At 52.6% G+C, this 17,999-nt stretch overlaps 1 protein-coding gene across 1 annotated transcript; it reads right to left on the bottom strand.

Annotated features, from left to right (window-relative positions):
- Window positions 1–8,834: 8,834 nt before the first annotated feature.
- Window positions 8,835–17,238, bottom strand: IGLL1 (immunoglobulin lambda like polypeptide 1). Its single transcript, XM_047698100.1, has 3 exons — window positions 17,024–17,238; window positions 10,422–10,540; window positions 8,835–9,291 (listed from the first exon to the last, which is right to left on the bottom strand). Exons 1-3 carry the CDS (start codon window positions 17,221–17,223, stop codon window positions 8,975–8,977), a joined length of 636 nt encoding a protein of 211 aa, XP_047554056.1. The 5' UTR covers window positions 17,224–17,238; the 3' UTR covers window positions 8,835–8,974.
- Window positions 17,239–17,999: the final 761 nt, after the last annotated feature.

Genomic DNA, 17,999 nt, shown 5'->3' with positions numbered 1-17,999 from the left:
ACACTTAATGAACTGAGTCGCCCAGGTGCCACTCCTCTATGTTCTTATTAATCCTGTCTAGACCTTCTATCCATTCTTGATAGTGCAGCATAGAATTCTCCAAGTATGGTTGTAGAATTTATAATTGTAGAATTTATAATTTTATAATTGGAGAACTGTCTATTTCTCCCTTCAGTTCTGTCAGTTCTCACTTCATAGATTTTGGGGCTCTCAGTAAGATATGTATTTGTTAATTGTTATATTTCTTTGCCAATTGACCCTTTCATCAATATATAATATTTTTCTTTGTCTTTTGTAAAAATTTTTGTCCCAAAGTCTATTTTGTTTGGAACCGGTACATGGTCTCAGTCACCTGCACAAGATCATGCACTTGGAAAGTGGTGGAGTCCAGACTAGAACCCAGGTCTGTCTGGGCTCCAAGCTTGGGCTCTTCCCACAAGCTGTGATCCAACTCTGGGGGATCAGCTCAGTGACCTGCAAGGTCCTTCCGCACCAAGAGCGCTCCTGGGAAGCCGTCTAGGGATCTTAAAGCACCTTCGTGCCCGTCTGTCCTTTCAGTTGACTTCCCAGCAGCTGAGCTGGTGAGGTGTGCAGGGCAGGTACTCACCCACATCTTGGTTGCCTGTGAGGGGACAAGGCTTAGAGACATTAAGGTAATGACAACGCCAAGGCCACCCTCAAGTCAGCATCAGCATCAGATCCCAAGTATTGGGTTCAGGCACAGAGCTGCCAGGTGCCAAGGGTTTATGTTTCTCATGGTTAAGATCTACCCACCCACCCAACTATTGTCCATCCATTCACCCATCCAATTACTAACCTATCCATGAACCCACCAATCCAATCCACCTGCTCATCTACCTATTCATTAATCCATCCACATACCCACCCAACCAGCCGCACATCCATCAGCCATCCACCCATCTCTCCATCTGTTCACACACCCACCCACCCAACCATCCATCCATCTACCCGCACATCCATCACTCACTCACCCACACACACATCTATCTACTCACCCATCTCTGCCTTCCTTCCCTCATTCACACTGTTTACTGGGAGCCTTGTGGTTCCCAGGTACTGAGCCGAGGATGAGATAAAGAGTCTGCACATCCAGGAAGGGCTGGCTGTACCCCATGGGGGCAGCAGTTTTTCGTTTGTCCATAAAGGTCCTGGAAGGAGAAGGTCAGAGTCCCTGAGGTCCAGCCCTCCAGGATTCCAGGATTCAGATTGGAGCTCAGGGAGGCAGCCAGGGGGTAGCACCAGGCATGGGAGTGGTAGGGGAAGGGGCTGGGCGTAGGCGGAGGGCTCTGCTCTTCCCTGCTGTGAGCAGCACTAACATTCAGCTCTAGCTCTCTGTCTGCCCTGTCCCCTTCCTGGGCCACACCTGGCTCTGTTTGTCACCTGTACCATGCCCCACTGACCACGGGCTCAGTTTCTCTTCCCCATACTTCTCCCCATTTATCACTTTGAGTTCTAGTTTAGGTCAAAGTTAGGATTAACTTTAGCTTGGGGGTTCCCAAGGTGGCCTGCAAGGCCACCAGAGTTGGGGAAGGCAACTTGGCCCAGCTCCCTTCTGCTTCAGGCCTCAGGGTCCTGGCAGGCCCGGGCCTCCTTAACCAATGCCTTAATTTAGGATTCTTATGGTTTCCTAGCAGGCTGGCTCTTGGAACCTCTCACCCAGTTGTCCTTGAGCAGAGGGGAAGGCTAGGGTGCAGAAAGGGGAAGCAACTTGCCCAGGGTCACACAGCATGTCAGAGGTGTCCCTTGGGCAAGAGCCCAGGAGATGACAGCAATTGCTGGTGGTTAATGAGGGTCACCATGGGTCAGGCACACCACAGACATCGTCTCAAATCCCCATACCAACCCTGTGGGGAAGAGGCAAATTATCTCCCCCTTGTACAGAGGAGGAAACTGAGGCCCAGAGAGGGGATGCAAATCACCCAAGGTCAAGGGCAGAGAAGGCTTGTGTGTGGGTGGGGACCCCTGCCTGCCTGACCCTGGGGCTGGGCTCCCACTGCAGAGTCTCCCTGAGGCCTTTTGCCTTCTGGCCCTCCCTCCTCTCACCCAGGGGTTAGAGGGACTGTCACTGGGGTCTGCACTCCTGGCTCAGCCTGACATCCATACTTGGACCTCCTTTCTGCACCCTGAGAGGGAGTTGGGGCTGCAGAGTGATAGAGGGAGGTCACCGCGTGTGAGCATGTCTGGTGCCTGGCAGAGGGCAGCTCTCCACACAGTGCACCCCTGCGTGAGCTCAGGCGGGCCCCGTCCTCTGCTGGCCTCAGTCTCCCCATCCATCAGATGGGAGGTCCCAGGCTGGTAGTCACAGGAGCTGCTCCGGCTCGCTCTGGGATATTAACCCTTTTGAGCCTCAGTTTCCCTACTGGTGAAATGGGATGATGATCCTGGCTGTCAGCCTCACAGAATCCCTGAGGGGCTCAGCTGAATACCATGTGCCCCATGTTTCGTAAGTGCTCTAGGGACAATAAGCCACTCATTAGGGTCTCAGGGATCAGTTGCTTTTGCAACCAAAGCTCTAGTCAGTGCTGAGGCCTTCAGGGCTCTGCTCCTGCCCTTCTGCTAGGCTCCGGGACTCTGGACACTCCAGCCCACTGGCTGGCTCAGCATGTGTGTTCTGTCTCTTGCCCTGTCTGTCCCTGGCCTACAGCACTGACCACTCCTCCACCCCAGAGAACTCCCGCATGCCCCTGGGACCCTGCCTTGGCCTGTTTCCCAGCATCCTCGGTGCGTCCCTTCTCTGCCCAGTGGTCACTGTCTGATTCTTCTTCCTCCCCACGGCAGAATCCAGCCATGTGGCACAGAATCCAAGGGCTTTCTGGGTGGTGAACAGGATGGCAGGCCAGGTGGCATGGGAGACAGGAGGTTGAGGTCTTCAAGGTGGAGGGGTCAGGGGGCTTCAGTGGAACTGGAAAGCACCAGCTGAGGGGTGCTACTGTTCCCCTCTGCGCCTTTGCTCATGCTGCGCCCCCCAGGATGCTCTCCTTACCTCTGTCTTTCTAGCCTTGGGGGTCTAGCTCACAGGCCCTGTTTTGAGGTTACAGAAGTTGTTGCTGCCACCAGACCACATTTGCTTACTGTGCATGTCCCCCAGAATCCCCTACTCCCTGCTAAATAAATAGATAAAATCTTTTTAAAAAAAATCACACTGGGACACAGGCCTGAACTGGGAATGTCCAGGGAAATCCAGGACGCAGGTCCCTCCCCTTCGCCCAGAGCCTGCCCTGAGCCTAGATGCTCTGGGGGAGTCCATCACTTGTGACATTCCTGGCCAAACAGAATTTGGTTGCTGTGATCCCAGGTGACCAACTGGTACCCCATCCTCCCAGGTCCCTATGCCCTCCCCAGCCTGAGGCTATTTTGGGCTCTGTCTTTTGGGCTGAGAAGGAAGTCACAGCCTCCTTCCCCCATCTGACTCAGTCCTGGTCCTGTCATTCAGCTCAGGCCTCCAGCAGGAAAGAGGACCCTAGGGATGGGGCTGTCCTGGGTCCTACAACTAGGCAGGCAGGGCCAGGTCAAGCCCCCCTCCTAGGACCTGTCCCTCTTCTCCATCCTGCGTGGACTTGCCTGCCTGGTGCCCCAGAACCATCCCTCCTTCCAGGGAGGGATGGCCCTGCTCTTACCTGGGCAGGGCAGCCCCAGTGCAACCCTCATGCTCAGTGACCTTCAGTGAAATGGGCTATGACAGTCCTAACAGGGACGTCAAGGGTCCATGAGGGACAGTGACATGCCCAGAGTAGTGGCCAGTGATGGCAGCTGCGGGCACTCAACACACATTTCTGTTGGTTCCATCTTATTCTATGTGAGCAGGAAGAAGCTTGAGGTTCATCAGATGCTCCCTGGGCTGAGAGCTGATCCGGGGGCTCGAGGATGAGAGTGGGGTCAGCACAGGTCTCCGTGGCTGTCCCTGGCCATGAACTCTTTCTCATCTCCTTGCTGCCAGCCCTGGCCCACAGCAGTGCTCACTGAGGGATTGTTGAATAAGGAGGGTGTGAGTGAATGAGTGACATGTCACATAGGAGAGTGGAGCTGAGGAAAGAGCCTGTGAGGCAAGGACAGCAGGAACTCACCTTGTAACCCCAGGCTTTACCCACAACCCCCCAGCCCATTGTCAGAGCCTTGGCTCTCTCATCTTTGAAATGGGCACACAACACCTGCCCCTGCTTTGTTCAGGAGCCTGTGGCCCTCGAAGGGCCGGCTGACAGGTTCTGACATCCTCCAATCTCAGGTCTCCGGGGGAGCTCACACTCAGCATGCTGGAGGGTTCATGGGCCCACTGAGACGTCCCCTTGCTGAGAGGACAGGAGTGCAGAGCCTGCCCTGGAAACTTGAGAGTCAGAGGGAGGAGGCCTGTGGAGAGGGTCAGGAAGGGGCCAGCACCTCCCTGAGCCTGCAGGCCTAGCAGAAGGCGGGGAGTAGGTAGGAGACCCCTGGGTCTGTGGCTGTGGTCCAGAGAGGCCCTGTGGTGACTGACTGACCCTGTCCCTAGGAAGTTGCCCGTGAGGTGCAAAGGGATAGGCACAAACCCACACCCCACACTCACAGCCAGTCACACTTGCAGCTCCAGATGCTGACACACACACACACACACACACATACAACCCACCCCCACTCACACACAGGGACACCCCTGCTGCCACACTCAGCATACCACACTCAGTGCTGAGACCAGAGGGCCGAGGAGCCCGGATCCTCCCACCCCACAGAGCCTTAAGGGTATCTTTGATCTCTAGAGACAAACAGGGTCTGTGTGTTCAGCATCTTCTCCTGGTCTGGCATAGTTGTGACTTCTCCAGGAAAGAGGGTGACCTTGGGGTGAGGGAGAGGCCCGGGTGCCCATCATCTCTGTGACTATGACCACCTGACCAGAGAAAGAGCTCGGCAGGCCACCAGTGCTCGGGAAGCCTCTGTCTCCCTGTCTGTAAGGTGTGGGGTATGGGTACTTGCCTTCTGAGCTGCCCGGCGCATCACTTGAGGTCAAACACGAGCCTCAAGCAGTACTCAGAAGGGGATCACCGTCAACCCGTCTGTGGCCACCTCCCACAGTGACACACCTGGCCCATCCCACTTTAACCCCCCAGAGTGCAGGCGGGATCCGGAGCCCAGGGGCCCAGCATGAAGGGCTGCGGGTGCTGGGGCCGGGTCTATTTACCACCCCTCATGTCCGAGGGTATCTGGAACCCCAGGCCCCCAGAACCCCATAGCGCCACCCAGCACGTCCCCAGTTGGACTCTGCTTTTCCCAGTGACTTCCGGGATTGAGTGGAGAGAATTCTGAATAAGCAATGCCTCTCCTGGCCCCCAGAAGATGGCAGATGATTTTCTGAGCCTCACACCTGGGCCAGTACCCCATCTTCCTTTGGCAGAGCTGGGGCACAAGTTGGGGAGTGGCTCATAGGCCCCGGAGTAGCCAAGGGGCCATCAGGCAGAGTGGGCGTGGGCTGGGCCTGCAGTGGGTGTGGGGCGCTGGGACTTGGCGCCAAGGGTCTGTTCTGGGTCCAGGGGCAGGAGCTTGCCTGGCAGGGATGCACTGGGCCAAATCAGGGGAATGTAACTAGTTAATCACCCCTGCCCCATTGGGCTACAGTGACCTGGCAGTAATGGAGGCAGGAACACAGGGGGCTCCCCATGCAGAGGCAGCGGAATCATCCTTAAGGTCATTGCTGTATCCTGAGGCTGCTGGAGGGTTAACTGTGTGTGTGTCCGAGCCCGAGTCCCATCCCTGGGGAGGTCTCGGGTGAAACAGGTCCCCACTTTTTATTATGGTACAAGATACCTGGCCTCGGCATTGAGACACCGGTTTCCCTCCAGCAGAGAAACTGGGGGGCACCTATTTCCCTCCTTGCACTGGTTCCTGGGGAGCTCAGAGCTTTTGCAGATGCCCAAAGCTCCCAGCAGTCTTTATGTTCAACACTTTCTTCCTGGCTTCCTTCTATTCCTCTTACATCTCTGAACCTGCCATCCGGTGAGGAATTCAAGTCCAGATTCAAGAGCCTGTGAAGCTGAGTTACTGGAGTGTCCTGGACCCTATGGGTGGTCCAGCCTGAGGGAGCAACAGGGAGGGAGTGAAGTGGACAGAAGCAGAGCTGGGTGGGGTGGGCGGAGGAGGGCATAGGGGGACAAGAGCCAGGAGCAGAGGGGGCCCAGATCAGAGCAGGGTTTCCAGGCTGAGGAAAGAGAGGACACCAGGGTGTGGAGGGTCCCCACAAGGTCAGTGAGGTAGAGCTTATCTGGAGGTCACAGCCATGGCCCCTCCGACCAGAGAGATAGCTAGGAATGGGCATGGTTCTGTGCTGGAGGAGGAATGGTGGAAGGCGAGGACAGAGAGACAGAGGTTCTAGTGACCAGACTCCTCATATCCCGAGAGATGCCCCAAGGAGAGTGTGGGCTGCTCCTCTCGGGCTACTTTCCTACCTCGATCTCATGCACGTCACCCTGAGAATCCTGGAGAGGATGCTAATCAAGTATGAGACCCAAAGAAATTAGCAGAGAGCAGATTTCTGATTGACAAAAGGACATTTTACTGAGAGCTGATTGGGTGCCTGGAGCAGGGCTGGGGATGACAGGCGTGAGCCTTGGCAAAAGCCCTCCAGGCCTGTTGGGAGCATCCCAATGCCTCCGTTGGGGGAGCCCTGGCACCCTCTCTTTAGTCTCAGTCCCTCTGCAGGTTCACCTGTCCTCATCCCACTCCTGAGCCATCCCAGCCCTGAGCTGTCTTGTTCCTGGCTTGCATCAGCCTTGAGACCTTAGAGCTCCTTGAGAAATCCATCTGTCCTCCAGCATTGGTCTGCCTGAGATCTCCCCCAGGTAACTCTCCCTAGTGTCTTCATGCAGGGTTTCTGTCTGTCCAGCTTGGTCCTTCTGTCTTTAACATGGTGTCTGTCTTTCAGGCTCTCCTCCCTTCCAAGGAGAGGTTTCTTGCCTCACAGTCCCAGCCAGTGAGACCCCAGGATTCCAGGGAGGAGCTTAGCCATTAACCCAGAGACTGCTCGGGGTGGGACATGGTCCACACAAGAATGGTAAACATAGGGAAGGAGCAGAGTGTGGGCTGTCCTGTCCTGCTGGCCTGTCTTCTATCCTGGAATATTCTTTTGGCTATTCTGGGTAAGATTGAAACTACCCTATAAGGAAAACTGAAGATTCCTTCTATCCCAGAGGCCAGCGGGGATGGTCAACTGGAGAAGCAGATCTGTGTCCCAGCGACGAGGGCAGGACGGGGTCACGGGAACTGGCCCATCCTGTCCCCACCAGGTGCTGCAGAGCCGGAATAGGCTACAGGTGGTGATATGGCCAGACAAAAAGTGAACTTTCCAGAATGCCAGAGCATTCAGATCCCAGTCCTAGACTGAATGGAAAGGAGAGAAATTCAAGTCCAAATTTCACTTTGGTTCCTAAAGAGAACATCACATGGTGACATAGCCTGGAACACAAACCCTCTGTCACCCCCGGCAGCACACGGCTGCCCCGCCAAACCCAGGCCCACCTGCAGTTGCTAGGGAAGCTCAAGATCCAGCCTCCTCCTTGTGGGGCCTGGTCTGGCCCATGGGAGCTTGAGAAGGGGCTCCCTCTCCACCCACATCAGGTCCTTGGGGGAGGGGTGAGCTTCCCCCTGTCCCGAGCCATGGAGGGGCAGGGAAATAGGGGAGTGTCTGAGTGACATATCCCATCCCAGGTAGCTTCCCGGAAGGAGCTCTGTGTGTGGCTCAGCTTGCTTGGGGAATGCCACCCGGCAGAGCCGACAGACCTGTTTCCAACACAGACATGATGGGGCCTATGCCCTTGGCTGAGCAGAGGCCCATGGAGGCTTCTGGATGCCACCACACATCCTAGACACGTGCCCAACCTGGCCATGTGTGCACTAGCAGACATGCATGTGTACTATCATGTGCATGTGACCTGACCGTGCGTGTGCACGTGTCCAGTCTGTCTGTGGGACACGGAGCTGGGTCCTGAGGTCCTGAGCTAGCTCCTAGCACAGCAGTCTTCCTGGTTCTCAGGGCCCATTGCCAACTCCTAAGAAGGTGATCTGGCTCATGGTTCACAGTTGTCCAGCACACACTCCAGAATGTAAACTTGACGTTGAACTCATGGCCCCAGTGACTACCCACGGACATTTTGGTTTAGTGCTTGTGGTGGGGTCAGTGGTGGATTGGACTCTAAAGGGTCCCTGCTTCCCAGGGACCCTGAATACACGCTGGGACCCGATGACACATGTGGGAGGAGGAGGAGTCCTCAGTGGCAGTGTGGGATTGAGTGACTAGGGTCCAGGGACTGAGGGTCCTGTACTGAGTGTGACAGAGACTCAGACTGTGGGAGGGGCACAGGACAGTGTTCCTGGGGAGGCAGGAGCAGGGGGTAACCTAAGGAAGGGTGAATGCTCTAGGCTGACAATAGGGAATATCTATATGGGGTAGAAAACCAGCCAAAACATGGCAATGAGGGGGGGCATAAAGAAAGGAGAGTGGACATCTCAGAAAGGAGCTAGTCCCTGATGGCGAGGCCCTAGGTCCTGGGGAGGAGCTCAGACGTTATTCAGGAGTCCACAGGGAACCAGAAGCAGTGGGCTTTGGTACTGGTGGTGACCGATGTGGTCCATGCAAGAAAAGTAAGCATGGAGACATGGTGGAGGATGGCCTATCTCGGTTCTGCTGTCGGTATCTCCTGTTCTGGAATATTCTCTGGCAATTCTGAGTGAGAGTGAAACTTCCCCTCCCAGAAACGTGATGATGCCTCTGTTGACTCCTTTCCCACAGGGTGAAAAGAATCGTGTTCACATTTGAGGACACAAAGTGTTTGAAACGCAATGAGCTGAGAGCACGATTTCTGACTGAATAAAGAGCATTTTATTGAGTGTTGACTGGATACAGGGAGAAGGGCTGGGATGACCCTGCGGGGAGGGAAGATCGTCCTGGAGGTCCTGTGGCTCCAGGCCCCGCTGGGTGGGGGAGGGTGTCGGGGACCTAAGAGCACTGTGAGGGGACCACCTTCTTCTCCACGGTTTTGCCCTCGTGCGTGACCAGGCAGCTGAAGCTGCTGTGAGATTTCCACTTGTCAGGCGACAGGCTCAGGTAGCTGCTGGCCACGTACTTGTTGTTGCTCTGTTTGGAGGGCTTGGTGGTCTCCACGCCCTGGGTGACGGGGCTGCCGTCTGCCTTCCAGGCCACCGTCACGCTGCTGGGGTAGAAGTCACTGATGAGGCACACCAGGGTGGCCTTGTCGTCCGTGATCTCAGAGAATGTCCGGAAGAGTGTGACTGAGGGTGTAGACTTGGGCTGACCTATGTGGGCAGAAGGGAGAGTGAAAGATGCAGGCAGTCAACATGTTGGACGCCCCTTCCCTTACCTACAGCCTCTGTGACTGTTCCATGGTGTCCATGCTTGTTTACCAGGAGACCCTCCTTTCGACTCCAGCCCTGGACAGCAGGCAGCCCCTGAGGCTCCCAGCAGCTCTGCCATGTCACCTCTCCCAGATGCATGAGAAGTGCTTCTGTGGCCTCAGTTTCTTCCTCAGGCCAGCATCTGGCCCCCATATCACTTCATTCTTCCAGATCCAGGTACTTGCCCTGTGAACTGGAGTCCCCTATCCAGCCTGCCAGGACAGCTCTGACGGTGTGTGGGGAGGTCCCGAGGCCTGCGCCCAGTGGGGCATGGAGACCCTGTCACTCTCAGGAACGGCTCTGTCCCTGCCTTCCAGCAGGAGGCCAGCCCTTGGACAGGTGAGACGCCTGGGGGTTATGGGGCTCCAGGGACTGGTAAGGCTCTGCCCCATGGGACCTGCTCCTTTCTGACCAATGTCCTAGGAGGGCTGTATTTCTGGTCACCCTGGTCTGCATCACTCATGTCTCTGTGCCTGTGTCCTCGTGGCCTAGCAGAGGTCCTCAGCACTTCAGCCTAGAGCAAACCAGACTGTTCTGTCCCCGTCCCATGGGCTTCCCCTCAGACTGCCCCTCTGTGCCCCCAGAGGCTGGATTCACAAGCCCCAGCCATGTCCCCAGTCTCCTGTGTGGCCCTCCTAGCCTGGATGTTATTAAGCCCTCGGCCAAGACCCGAAGGGACTTTATGTAAGGCTTCCCCAGGACCCCTAGTCAGAACCAGCCTTGGACCCCACACAGCTGTCTGCCCTGGAAGAAGGGAAGGAGCCTCCATTTTTGGATACCAACCCCCCAGCCTAGGCCCCTGGAATCCGAACACATTCAACTGTCAGATTCTAATGGTAAATGTTTGTACCATTGGGTCCTTCCTGCTGGTTCCCTCAGGCCAATCCACTTCCCCCAGATCCCACAGACCTGTTAGGGGCTCTGTCCTTAAGGTTTGGAGAGTGGACAGGAAGCAGTCCCCAAAGAAAACTAACTTTCCCAAGACAATAGAGGGGTGGTACAGGTTGAGAAATGTGGTGAGAGCCACTTACCTAGGACGGTGAGCTGGGTTCCGTCACTGAAAACATACCAGGGTGACTGAGTTTCGGGCCAAAACCCACCGGGCCAGCACCTGGGGCCTGCTCCATGGGGCCCAGGCCAGAATAGGAACCTGTGATGGGCATAAGGCTGTAGCAGTGGGGCTGGGCAGTCAGCCTCCTAGAGGCTGTGACACACCTGGATGACCCCACACCCCACAGGCTGTGACACACCTGGATGACCCCACCCCCCATACCCAACCCCCTGATTGAGGTAGACACCACCCTTGTCTTGTATATTTCTCCCCTTTCCAAGGCTGTCCTGGTCATCTCCTAATCCTCAGTGCTGATGGTGACACTGCATGGAGTAGGTGTTCAGTAAATCGCTGAGCCTCACATAGAGCTTCCAAGGGTTCCTCTCCTAAAATTTCCCATGGTCCAGCCAGGTGGCTTCCTCTCTGGGCCTACTGGTTGGTCTGGGACTGGGACATTCCTGACTCATAGTTCTCCCATGTGAAGACCCCCCACTTTTTCTCTACACATCAAGGCACAATGCAGTCCCACTTCTTTGATGAAGTTTTTTCTCTGATCTCTCAGACCACTGTTTTTCTGTCCACCTATCTATGTATTCATCCATCTATCATCCTTCCAACCAACCATCCACTTACCCATCTATCCATCCAACAGTAGCTCCAGGCACTGTTTCATATCCTGAGACATGGAGGGCCTCCCTGGCTTTCATCTTCATCTCTCCCTGAAAATTCTCAGGTCAAGGCCAACAAGGCCCTCTTCCTGGTATTTTCCCAATTCCTGCTGTACATTATGTCTTTACAGGATGCAACATAGAGTCAGCCTCTCTTTTCAGTGACTCTCTTCCTGTTGGTACCTGAGACCTCCCATTCTCCTCCCCTAACCTCCCTTTCACTCCTGCCCATGCATGGCAGCTGACTCCCTGACCAGCACCCTGGGTCCTCCTTCTTTGCCATCTCCCATTGTGGATTCCCACTCCATTTGGTGAGGCTCAAGTCTATTTCAGCTTCAAACCCTCTCCTTGACTTCCTAAATTGCTACTGACGATCTCCAGCTGGATGTTCAACAGGAATCCCAAATTTACCATACCGAAATGAGACTGACCACCGTTCCCCCAACCCAGCTCTTTTTCTGTCTTCATCTTGTCACATGTGACTATGAGTGTTCTCACTACTCACCCTCTGGCCAGATCTGTAGCTTCAATGCAATCCTAATCAAATTCCCAGCAAATTAGTTTGTTGATATTGGCAAACTGATTCTAAAGTTTCTATAGAGGGGCAAAGTACTCAGAAGAGTTAACACAATTTTGAAAGGAAAGAGCAAAGTCGGAGAAATGACAGTATAAGACTTTGAGACTTACTATAAATCTACAATAATCAAGAAAGTGTGGTATTGACATAAATACAAACCAATGGAATAAATAAAACAGAGAGCCCAGAAATAAACTCTCATGCATAAAATCAAATGATTTTTGACAAGGGTGCCAAGACCATTCAATGGGGGAAGGACAGTCTTTTCAACAAATGGTACTGGGAAACATAGATATTCACATGCAGAAGAATGAAGTTGGACTCTTACCTAACATCATAGACAAAAATGAACTCAAAATGAATGCAAGACATAAATATAAGAGCTAAAACAATGACACTCTTAGAATAAAACATAGGCCAAAAGTTTTACAACATTGGATTGGCAGTGATTTCTTGGATAAGACACTGAAGGCAAAGGCAACAAAAGAAAAACTAGACAAGTTGGACTTTATGAAAAATTCAAAATTTTGTATATTAAATGATGGTATCCACAGGGTAAACAAGCAACCCACAGAATGAAAGAAGATATTTGCAAATCATATATGTAATAAAAGGTTAACATCTAGAATATATAGGGAACTCTTAAAACTCAAGTAAAAAACAAGCAACCCAATTCAAAAATGAGCAAAGGACTTGAATAGGAATTTCTCCAAAGAAGATATACAAATGGTCAATAAGCACATGAAAGATACTCAGTATTATTAGTCATTAGGTAAATGCAAATTAAGACTACAATGAGACACCACCTCATGCTCATTGGGATGGCTACTATTAAAAAAAAACTAGGGGGGTGTCTGGGTGGCTCAGTGGGTTAAAGCCTCTGCCTTTGGCTCAGGTCATGATCCCAGGGTCCTAGGGTTGAGCCCCACAACTGGCTCTCTGCTCAGTGGGGAGCCTGCGTTTCCCCCTGCCCCCTGCCTGCCTCTCTGCCTAATTGTGATCAATGTCTGTCAAATAAATAAATAAAATATTTTTTAAAAAACTAGGAAACTAGTTTTGGTAAGGATGTCGAGAAATTGGAACTCTTGTGTGATGCTGGTGCACAAATACCACATGATTCCACTTATGTGAGGTATTTAGAGTAGTTAAAATAATAAACAACACAGTCTTAAGTTATCAATGGGTCAAAGAAGAAACTACAAGTGAAATTAAAAAATACTTTGAGATGAATGAAAAGAAAACCTAACACATTAAAACCTATGGGATTCAGTGACAGTGGCGCTCTAAGGAAAATTTATAGCTATCAAAATGTCTCTATTAAAAAAGAAGAAAGAGGGGCACCAGGTGGCTCAGTGGGTTAAGCCTCTGCCTTTGGCTCCGGTCATGATAAAAAAAAAATCTTTTTTTTAATTTAAATTTTATTTAAAAATAAAATCTTTTTAAAAAAGATTTTATTTATTTATTTGACAGACAGAGATCACAAGTAGGCAGAGAGGCAGGCAGAGAGAGAGAGGAGGAAGCAAGCTCCCTGCTGAGCAGAGAGCCCAATGTGGGGCTCGATCCCAGGACCCTGGGATCATGACCGGAGCCAAAGGCAGAGGCTTAACCCACTGAGCCACCCAGGCGCCCCAAATTTAAAAATCTAAAAAAAAAAAAAAAAGAAGAAGAAGAAAGATTTCAAACCAATAACTTAAGTCTACCTTAAGGAAATGGAAAAAGAAGAGCAAGTTAATTCCAAAGCTAGCAGAAGGAAGGAAATAATAATGATTAGAGTAGAAATAAATGAATTAGAGAGTAAAAAACAATAAAGAGAACCATTACAACCAAAAGCTGGTTCTTCGAAGTTTAACAGCTTTGAGAAATGTTTACCAGACTGACAAATACCAAACACAGAGAGAACTGGGACACCTGGGTGGCTTTGGGGGAAACCAGGTGAAGGGGACCTGGGGCCCCTGTGTTGTTCCTTACAATTACATGTAAATCTACAATGATTTCAAAATAAAAAGTTTAATTTATGAAAAGGTTATATACTGTACTATTCCATGTATATGATAGTTTGGAAAAGGCAAAACTATAGGGTCACAGAGAGATCAGTGGTTGCCATGGTTGGGGCCCAGAAAGGGACTGATTACCAAAGGGAAACAAGGAAATTTGGGGGGTGATGGAAATGTTCTCTATCTTGATTGTGGTGCTAGTTACATGACTCTATGATTTTATTAAAATTTACAGCTACTATACCAAAAAGAGGGAATTTTACTCTGTATAAATTAAAGTAAAATAAAAATAGAAATCTTTAATATGTTATTATAGCCACCAAATACATATCTCTATGTCTCTATATCTGTATCTCTATATATCATTTGTTATTCTTCTTCCATGATATGCCATAGTTAATTTTACCTTCTCTTATCATTGAACTTTGAGGGTGTTTCTACTTTTTCCTCTGAACACACATACAATATTTAGCTCAAATTCTCATTATTTCCTCAAGATAAATTTCTAGGAGTGGAATTACTTGGTTAAAAGGAATGCAGGTTTTTATGAATTTTGACACACGGTGTCATTGTTCCAAGAATTTCATCTCCCACTGACCACCCGTGAGAGTGCCCAGTCCTCCTCCGTCAACCCTCTGGCACCATCACTTTAAATTCACTTGCCAGTTTCACAGGTAAGCTTGGTCATTGTGTGAACAGCCCTCTCTCTGCAGCTCTAATCTGCCGTCAAAAAATCTGGAGCTGGGGCACCTGGGTGGCTCAGTGGGTTAAAGCCTCTGCCTTCGGCTCAGGTCATGATCCCAGGGTCCTGGGATAGAGCCCTGCACGGGCTTTCTGCTCAGCAGGGAGCCTGCTTCCTCCTCTCTCTCTGTCTCTCTCTCTCTCTCTGCCTGCCTTTCTGCCTACTTGTGATCTCTGTCAAATAAATAAATAAAGTCTTTAAAAAAAAAAATCCGGAGCCATTTTCCCAAGACACAAATCTGACTCTGAGAGTCCCCTACGTAAGTCCCTCAAGGATCTCAGGAAAAAGCACCAGTGCGTGAAACCCCCTTCAGTCTGCCACCAGTCTCCCTCCCCACTCCCCCAATCTCTGACGTGGCCTGAGCACCTCACTCTCCTCTCAGCCTTGGCTACTTCCTTTGCCGGGAGACAGACATCCCATCACTGGCCAACAGTGTTTTGTCTGTGAAACCAGCTTGTCATTTCCCTCCTCCCACCTTACTGCTCTAAAATGGTCTATTGGTCTGTCCTCAAGACGGCATGTGAGCTCCTTGTTTTGGGCCCATTCTCTCTCTATATCCACCGGCCCTGAGTGTCAGGAAAGTGAGTGGCCCTCCTTGGGCGAGACCAAGGCCTTGCAGACACTCCTTCTCTTGGACCATTTTGTTAAGATACAGGACACACTGGTGCTGTCGCAGCATTCCCTTAACTGGCTAGCAAAAAACCCAGGGGGATGGGGCGCCTGGGTGGCTCAGTGGGTTAAGCCGCTGCCTTCGGCTCAGGTCATGATCCCAGGTCCTGGGTTCGAGCCCCACATCGGGCTTTCTGCTCAGCAGGGAGCCTGCTTCCTCCTCTCTCTCTGCCTGCCTCTCTGCCTACTTGTGACTTCTCTCTGTCAAATAAATAAATAAAATCTTTAAAAAAAAAAAAACAAAACCCAGGGGGACATCCTGGCTCCTCCCTTTCCTGTTACTCCCACCTCCTCAATCTCCAAGGACCCGTGCACTCTGCCAGGGAACCTGCCACACACTTCTCCAAGTCTTTCTAGCCCTGGATTCCCACCCTCAATCACCCAAGTCTGGTCATGTCCTTTCCTTGCAAACATTCTCCAGGATGCCCCAGATGAAATCTGTCCTTCGAGGTGGGTCCGCCAGGTCAGGCGCTGGTCACCTGTTTGGCCTTTTCTTAGACCATCTTGGCCCCAGTGCCCACTCCTTCCAGCCCTGCAGACCACTGGGAGCTTCTCGGGCATTCTGTGCCCGTACCCCTTTGCCGCCGTCCTTGTGTGTGGTTACTGTTTCACCTGCCCCTCTCCCGAGGGACCTTGAGCTGGGGCCAAACCTTCCTCCCCTGGGATCCCAGCCCCAGCACAAGGCCTGACCCTGCATGGGGCTCCATCTCTCTCTTTGTGTTTCCCTGGACCCTGCCGGACGCTGAGATCCCAGTCCTTGCCCGACCCCGACAGGTGCTGACCCACCCTCCATGGCTGGCCTGCCAGTACAGAACAGACGAATCTCATCCTGTTCTAGCCCTTCACCATGATGACACCAGCATCCCTGGGGTGGGTGTCAGATTACAAGGCCCTCACCCAATTGGGACCCATTGCTTTGCCGGGTAGGCAGCTGAGGCTTCGAGGAGCAGAACTGTCAGCCCCCGCCCAAGTTAGGAGATCGGGGTGGGAAAGCTGCAGGCCATTGGATTTGAATGTTGGAGTCTGCACCAGCTGTATGACACTGAGCAGATCCCCTCAGCTCTCTGGACCTCTATCCTCATCTGTAAAATGGGGATGACAGTGGGCTGTGCCTTGTGGCTGTTCAGGGACATTCTGTCCCTGAAGGGATTAGTGCCCACAATGAAGGTGCTGTTTTGTCACCCATTATCATGAACGGACCCAGACGCTTGGCACTTTGTCCAGGGACTTCCCACCCATACATGAGAGGTGGGGGCTGGGTTCAATCAGCAAGTGGTGGCTGACCGTGGCCCCCCAAAAGACCCTGGCGGGGGCCTTTCCCATGAAGGAGCTTGCTCCCTGGGTGGCTCGAGTTCTTAGGGGGTGGGTTGCAGGAGGTGGCTCTGGCTGAAGATGCTTGGCGGAGGGTCCAGTGACCTGGGGACAGCAGGGAAGGCCCACTCTGAGGTAGGAAGCATCGACTGGAGCCTGCACCCTAGTGCTCCAGGGGGTGGCCCCTGCCCAGCAGGAGAAGGGCAAGGAGGTGATTCATCAGCATAAAGGAGGTGGCCTGGGCACCCTGGCCCAGCCACAGCACCCACCACCCACATGGATATCCTGCCCCTGCCTCCTGTTTCTTCCCTTCCCAGAAGACCAAGGTGAGGTGAGTGAGCCGCTAGCTTTGGGTGCAAAATTTTGGAGTGCCAGAAAGTGCAATAAATAAGATAAATAATATTTTAATGCAATAGTAAAAAAAATAATGCAAACAAATATACCCTGGACAAAATGTCAACACTTTAAATAAAGCCAGGGTCTGTCCAGGCTGCCTCTCTTCTCACTGATTTTTTTTCCTTGTCTTTCTTGTCCCCCTCATAGCTGCTCAGTGTCCCAGGCCCAGTTCTGGCTGCAAAGACGCTCTCCTCCCTCACCCCCATGACTCACTCAGTCCCTTACCTGTCCCACAGGCTCCGAGAGCTGCTTCCTGCTGGGGCTCTGGGCTCTGGGGTGCTGTTCGGTGGGGCTACTGTCGTCGGGGGCAGCCGGCCCTGGGCAACCACAGCCAAGCCCAGCAGCAGCAGGGGCCAGCATGACTTGGGGCCAGGTCTCTGCCCCCAGGGGGCCTCAGAGCCCACCTGACCTGTCCCTGGCCTCATTTGCCCTCAGGGTCAAAGGACCTGCAGAATTGAGCTCCCTGGAGGAGAGACAGTTGGTACCCCAGTCTTTCTTGCTGGCAGTAGGTATCCCAGTGTTCCGTGGCCCAAGTGGCCTGGTCCTCTGCCTGAAACTTCTCTCCAAGGCCCATGGCTGTTACTTCGGGGGGCTCTCTCCCAGCGGGCCATTGGCCAACTGCCCTGCTGTGGTTGGCATCCACAGCTCAACCGTCTTGCCCCACAGCTGCAAGCCTGGTCTTGCCCCTGGGACCCTGGGTGGCGCGCACCTGCTCCTGCCTTCCTTCTCAGAGGGCGACTGGTTCTGCGGAGCATCTCCCCTGGGACTGGAGAGGCCATGGAGGACGGAGGACGCCAGGGGAGCGGGAGCCGCCAGCATTCGGGAGCTCGGGCTGGCGCTGCTGTTCTGAGCAGCCTGGGGGCAGGGGTGGTGACAGGGGAGGAAACAGGTGTAGTTTAGCAGGAAGCCGATGTTCAAGTTCAGGAATCATGATACAATTCTAAAAACAGTGTTTAAAGCACCATGTTCAGCACCTCATGGGAGTCATCTCTCTCTTTCTCTTTCACACACACACACACACACACCCTCACTCACACCCTCATAGATTTTATCCAAAGGTCACTGTCATGAGCATAGCGTGGACACACTGCACGCAGTAATGGCTTCCGTGAGATCCCTTTTCCATCTCCCCGGAATGCGCACACACTGTCCGTCCGGGAACCCCTGCTTAGGTGTGGGGTGGACAGAAGCAATGAAGAGG

The sequence above is a fragment of the Lutra lutra genome, chromosome 12 (genome assembly GCF_902655055.1).
Source record: "Lutra lutra chromosome 12, mLutLut1.2, whole genome shotgun sequence".
Classification (NCBI taxonomy): domain Eukaryota; kingdom Metazoa; phylum Chordata; class Mammalia; order Carnivora; family Mustelidae; genus Lutra; species Lutra lutra.
This window is presented reverse-complemented; position numbering and strand designations above follow the sequence as displayed.

What these genes read in the sequence shown, in the direction of transcription:
- IGLL1 (XM_047698100.1), bottom strand. Translation starts at nt 17,223, where the DNA reads ATGAGGCCAGGGACAGGTCAGGTGGGCTCTGAGGCCCCCTGGGGGCAG. An exon ending in TCTCGGAGCCTGTGGGACAG is followed by an intron (nt 10,541 to 17,023) that starts GTAAGGGACTGA and finishes TGCCCATCACAG; the next exon opens with GTTCCTATTCTGGCCTGGGC. An exon ending in AACCCAGCTCACCGTCCTAG is followed by an intron (nt 9,292 to 10,421) that starts GTAAGTGGCTCT and finishes CTGCCCACATAG; the next exon opens with GTCAGCCCAAGTCTACACCC.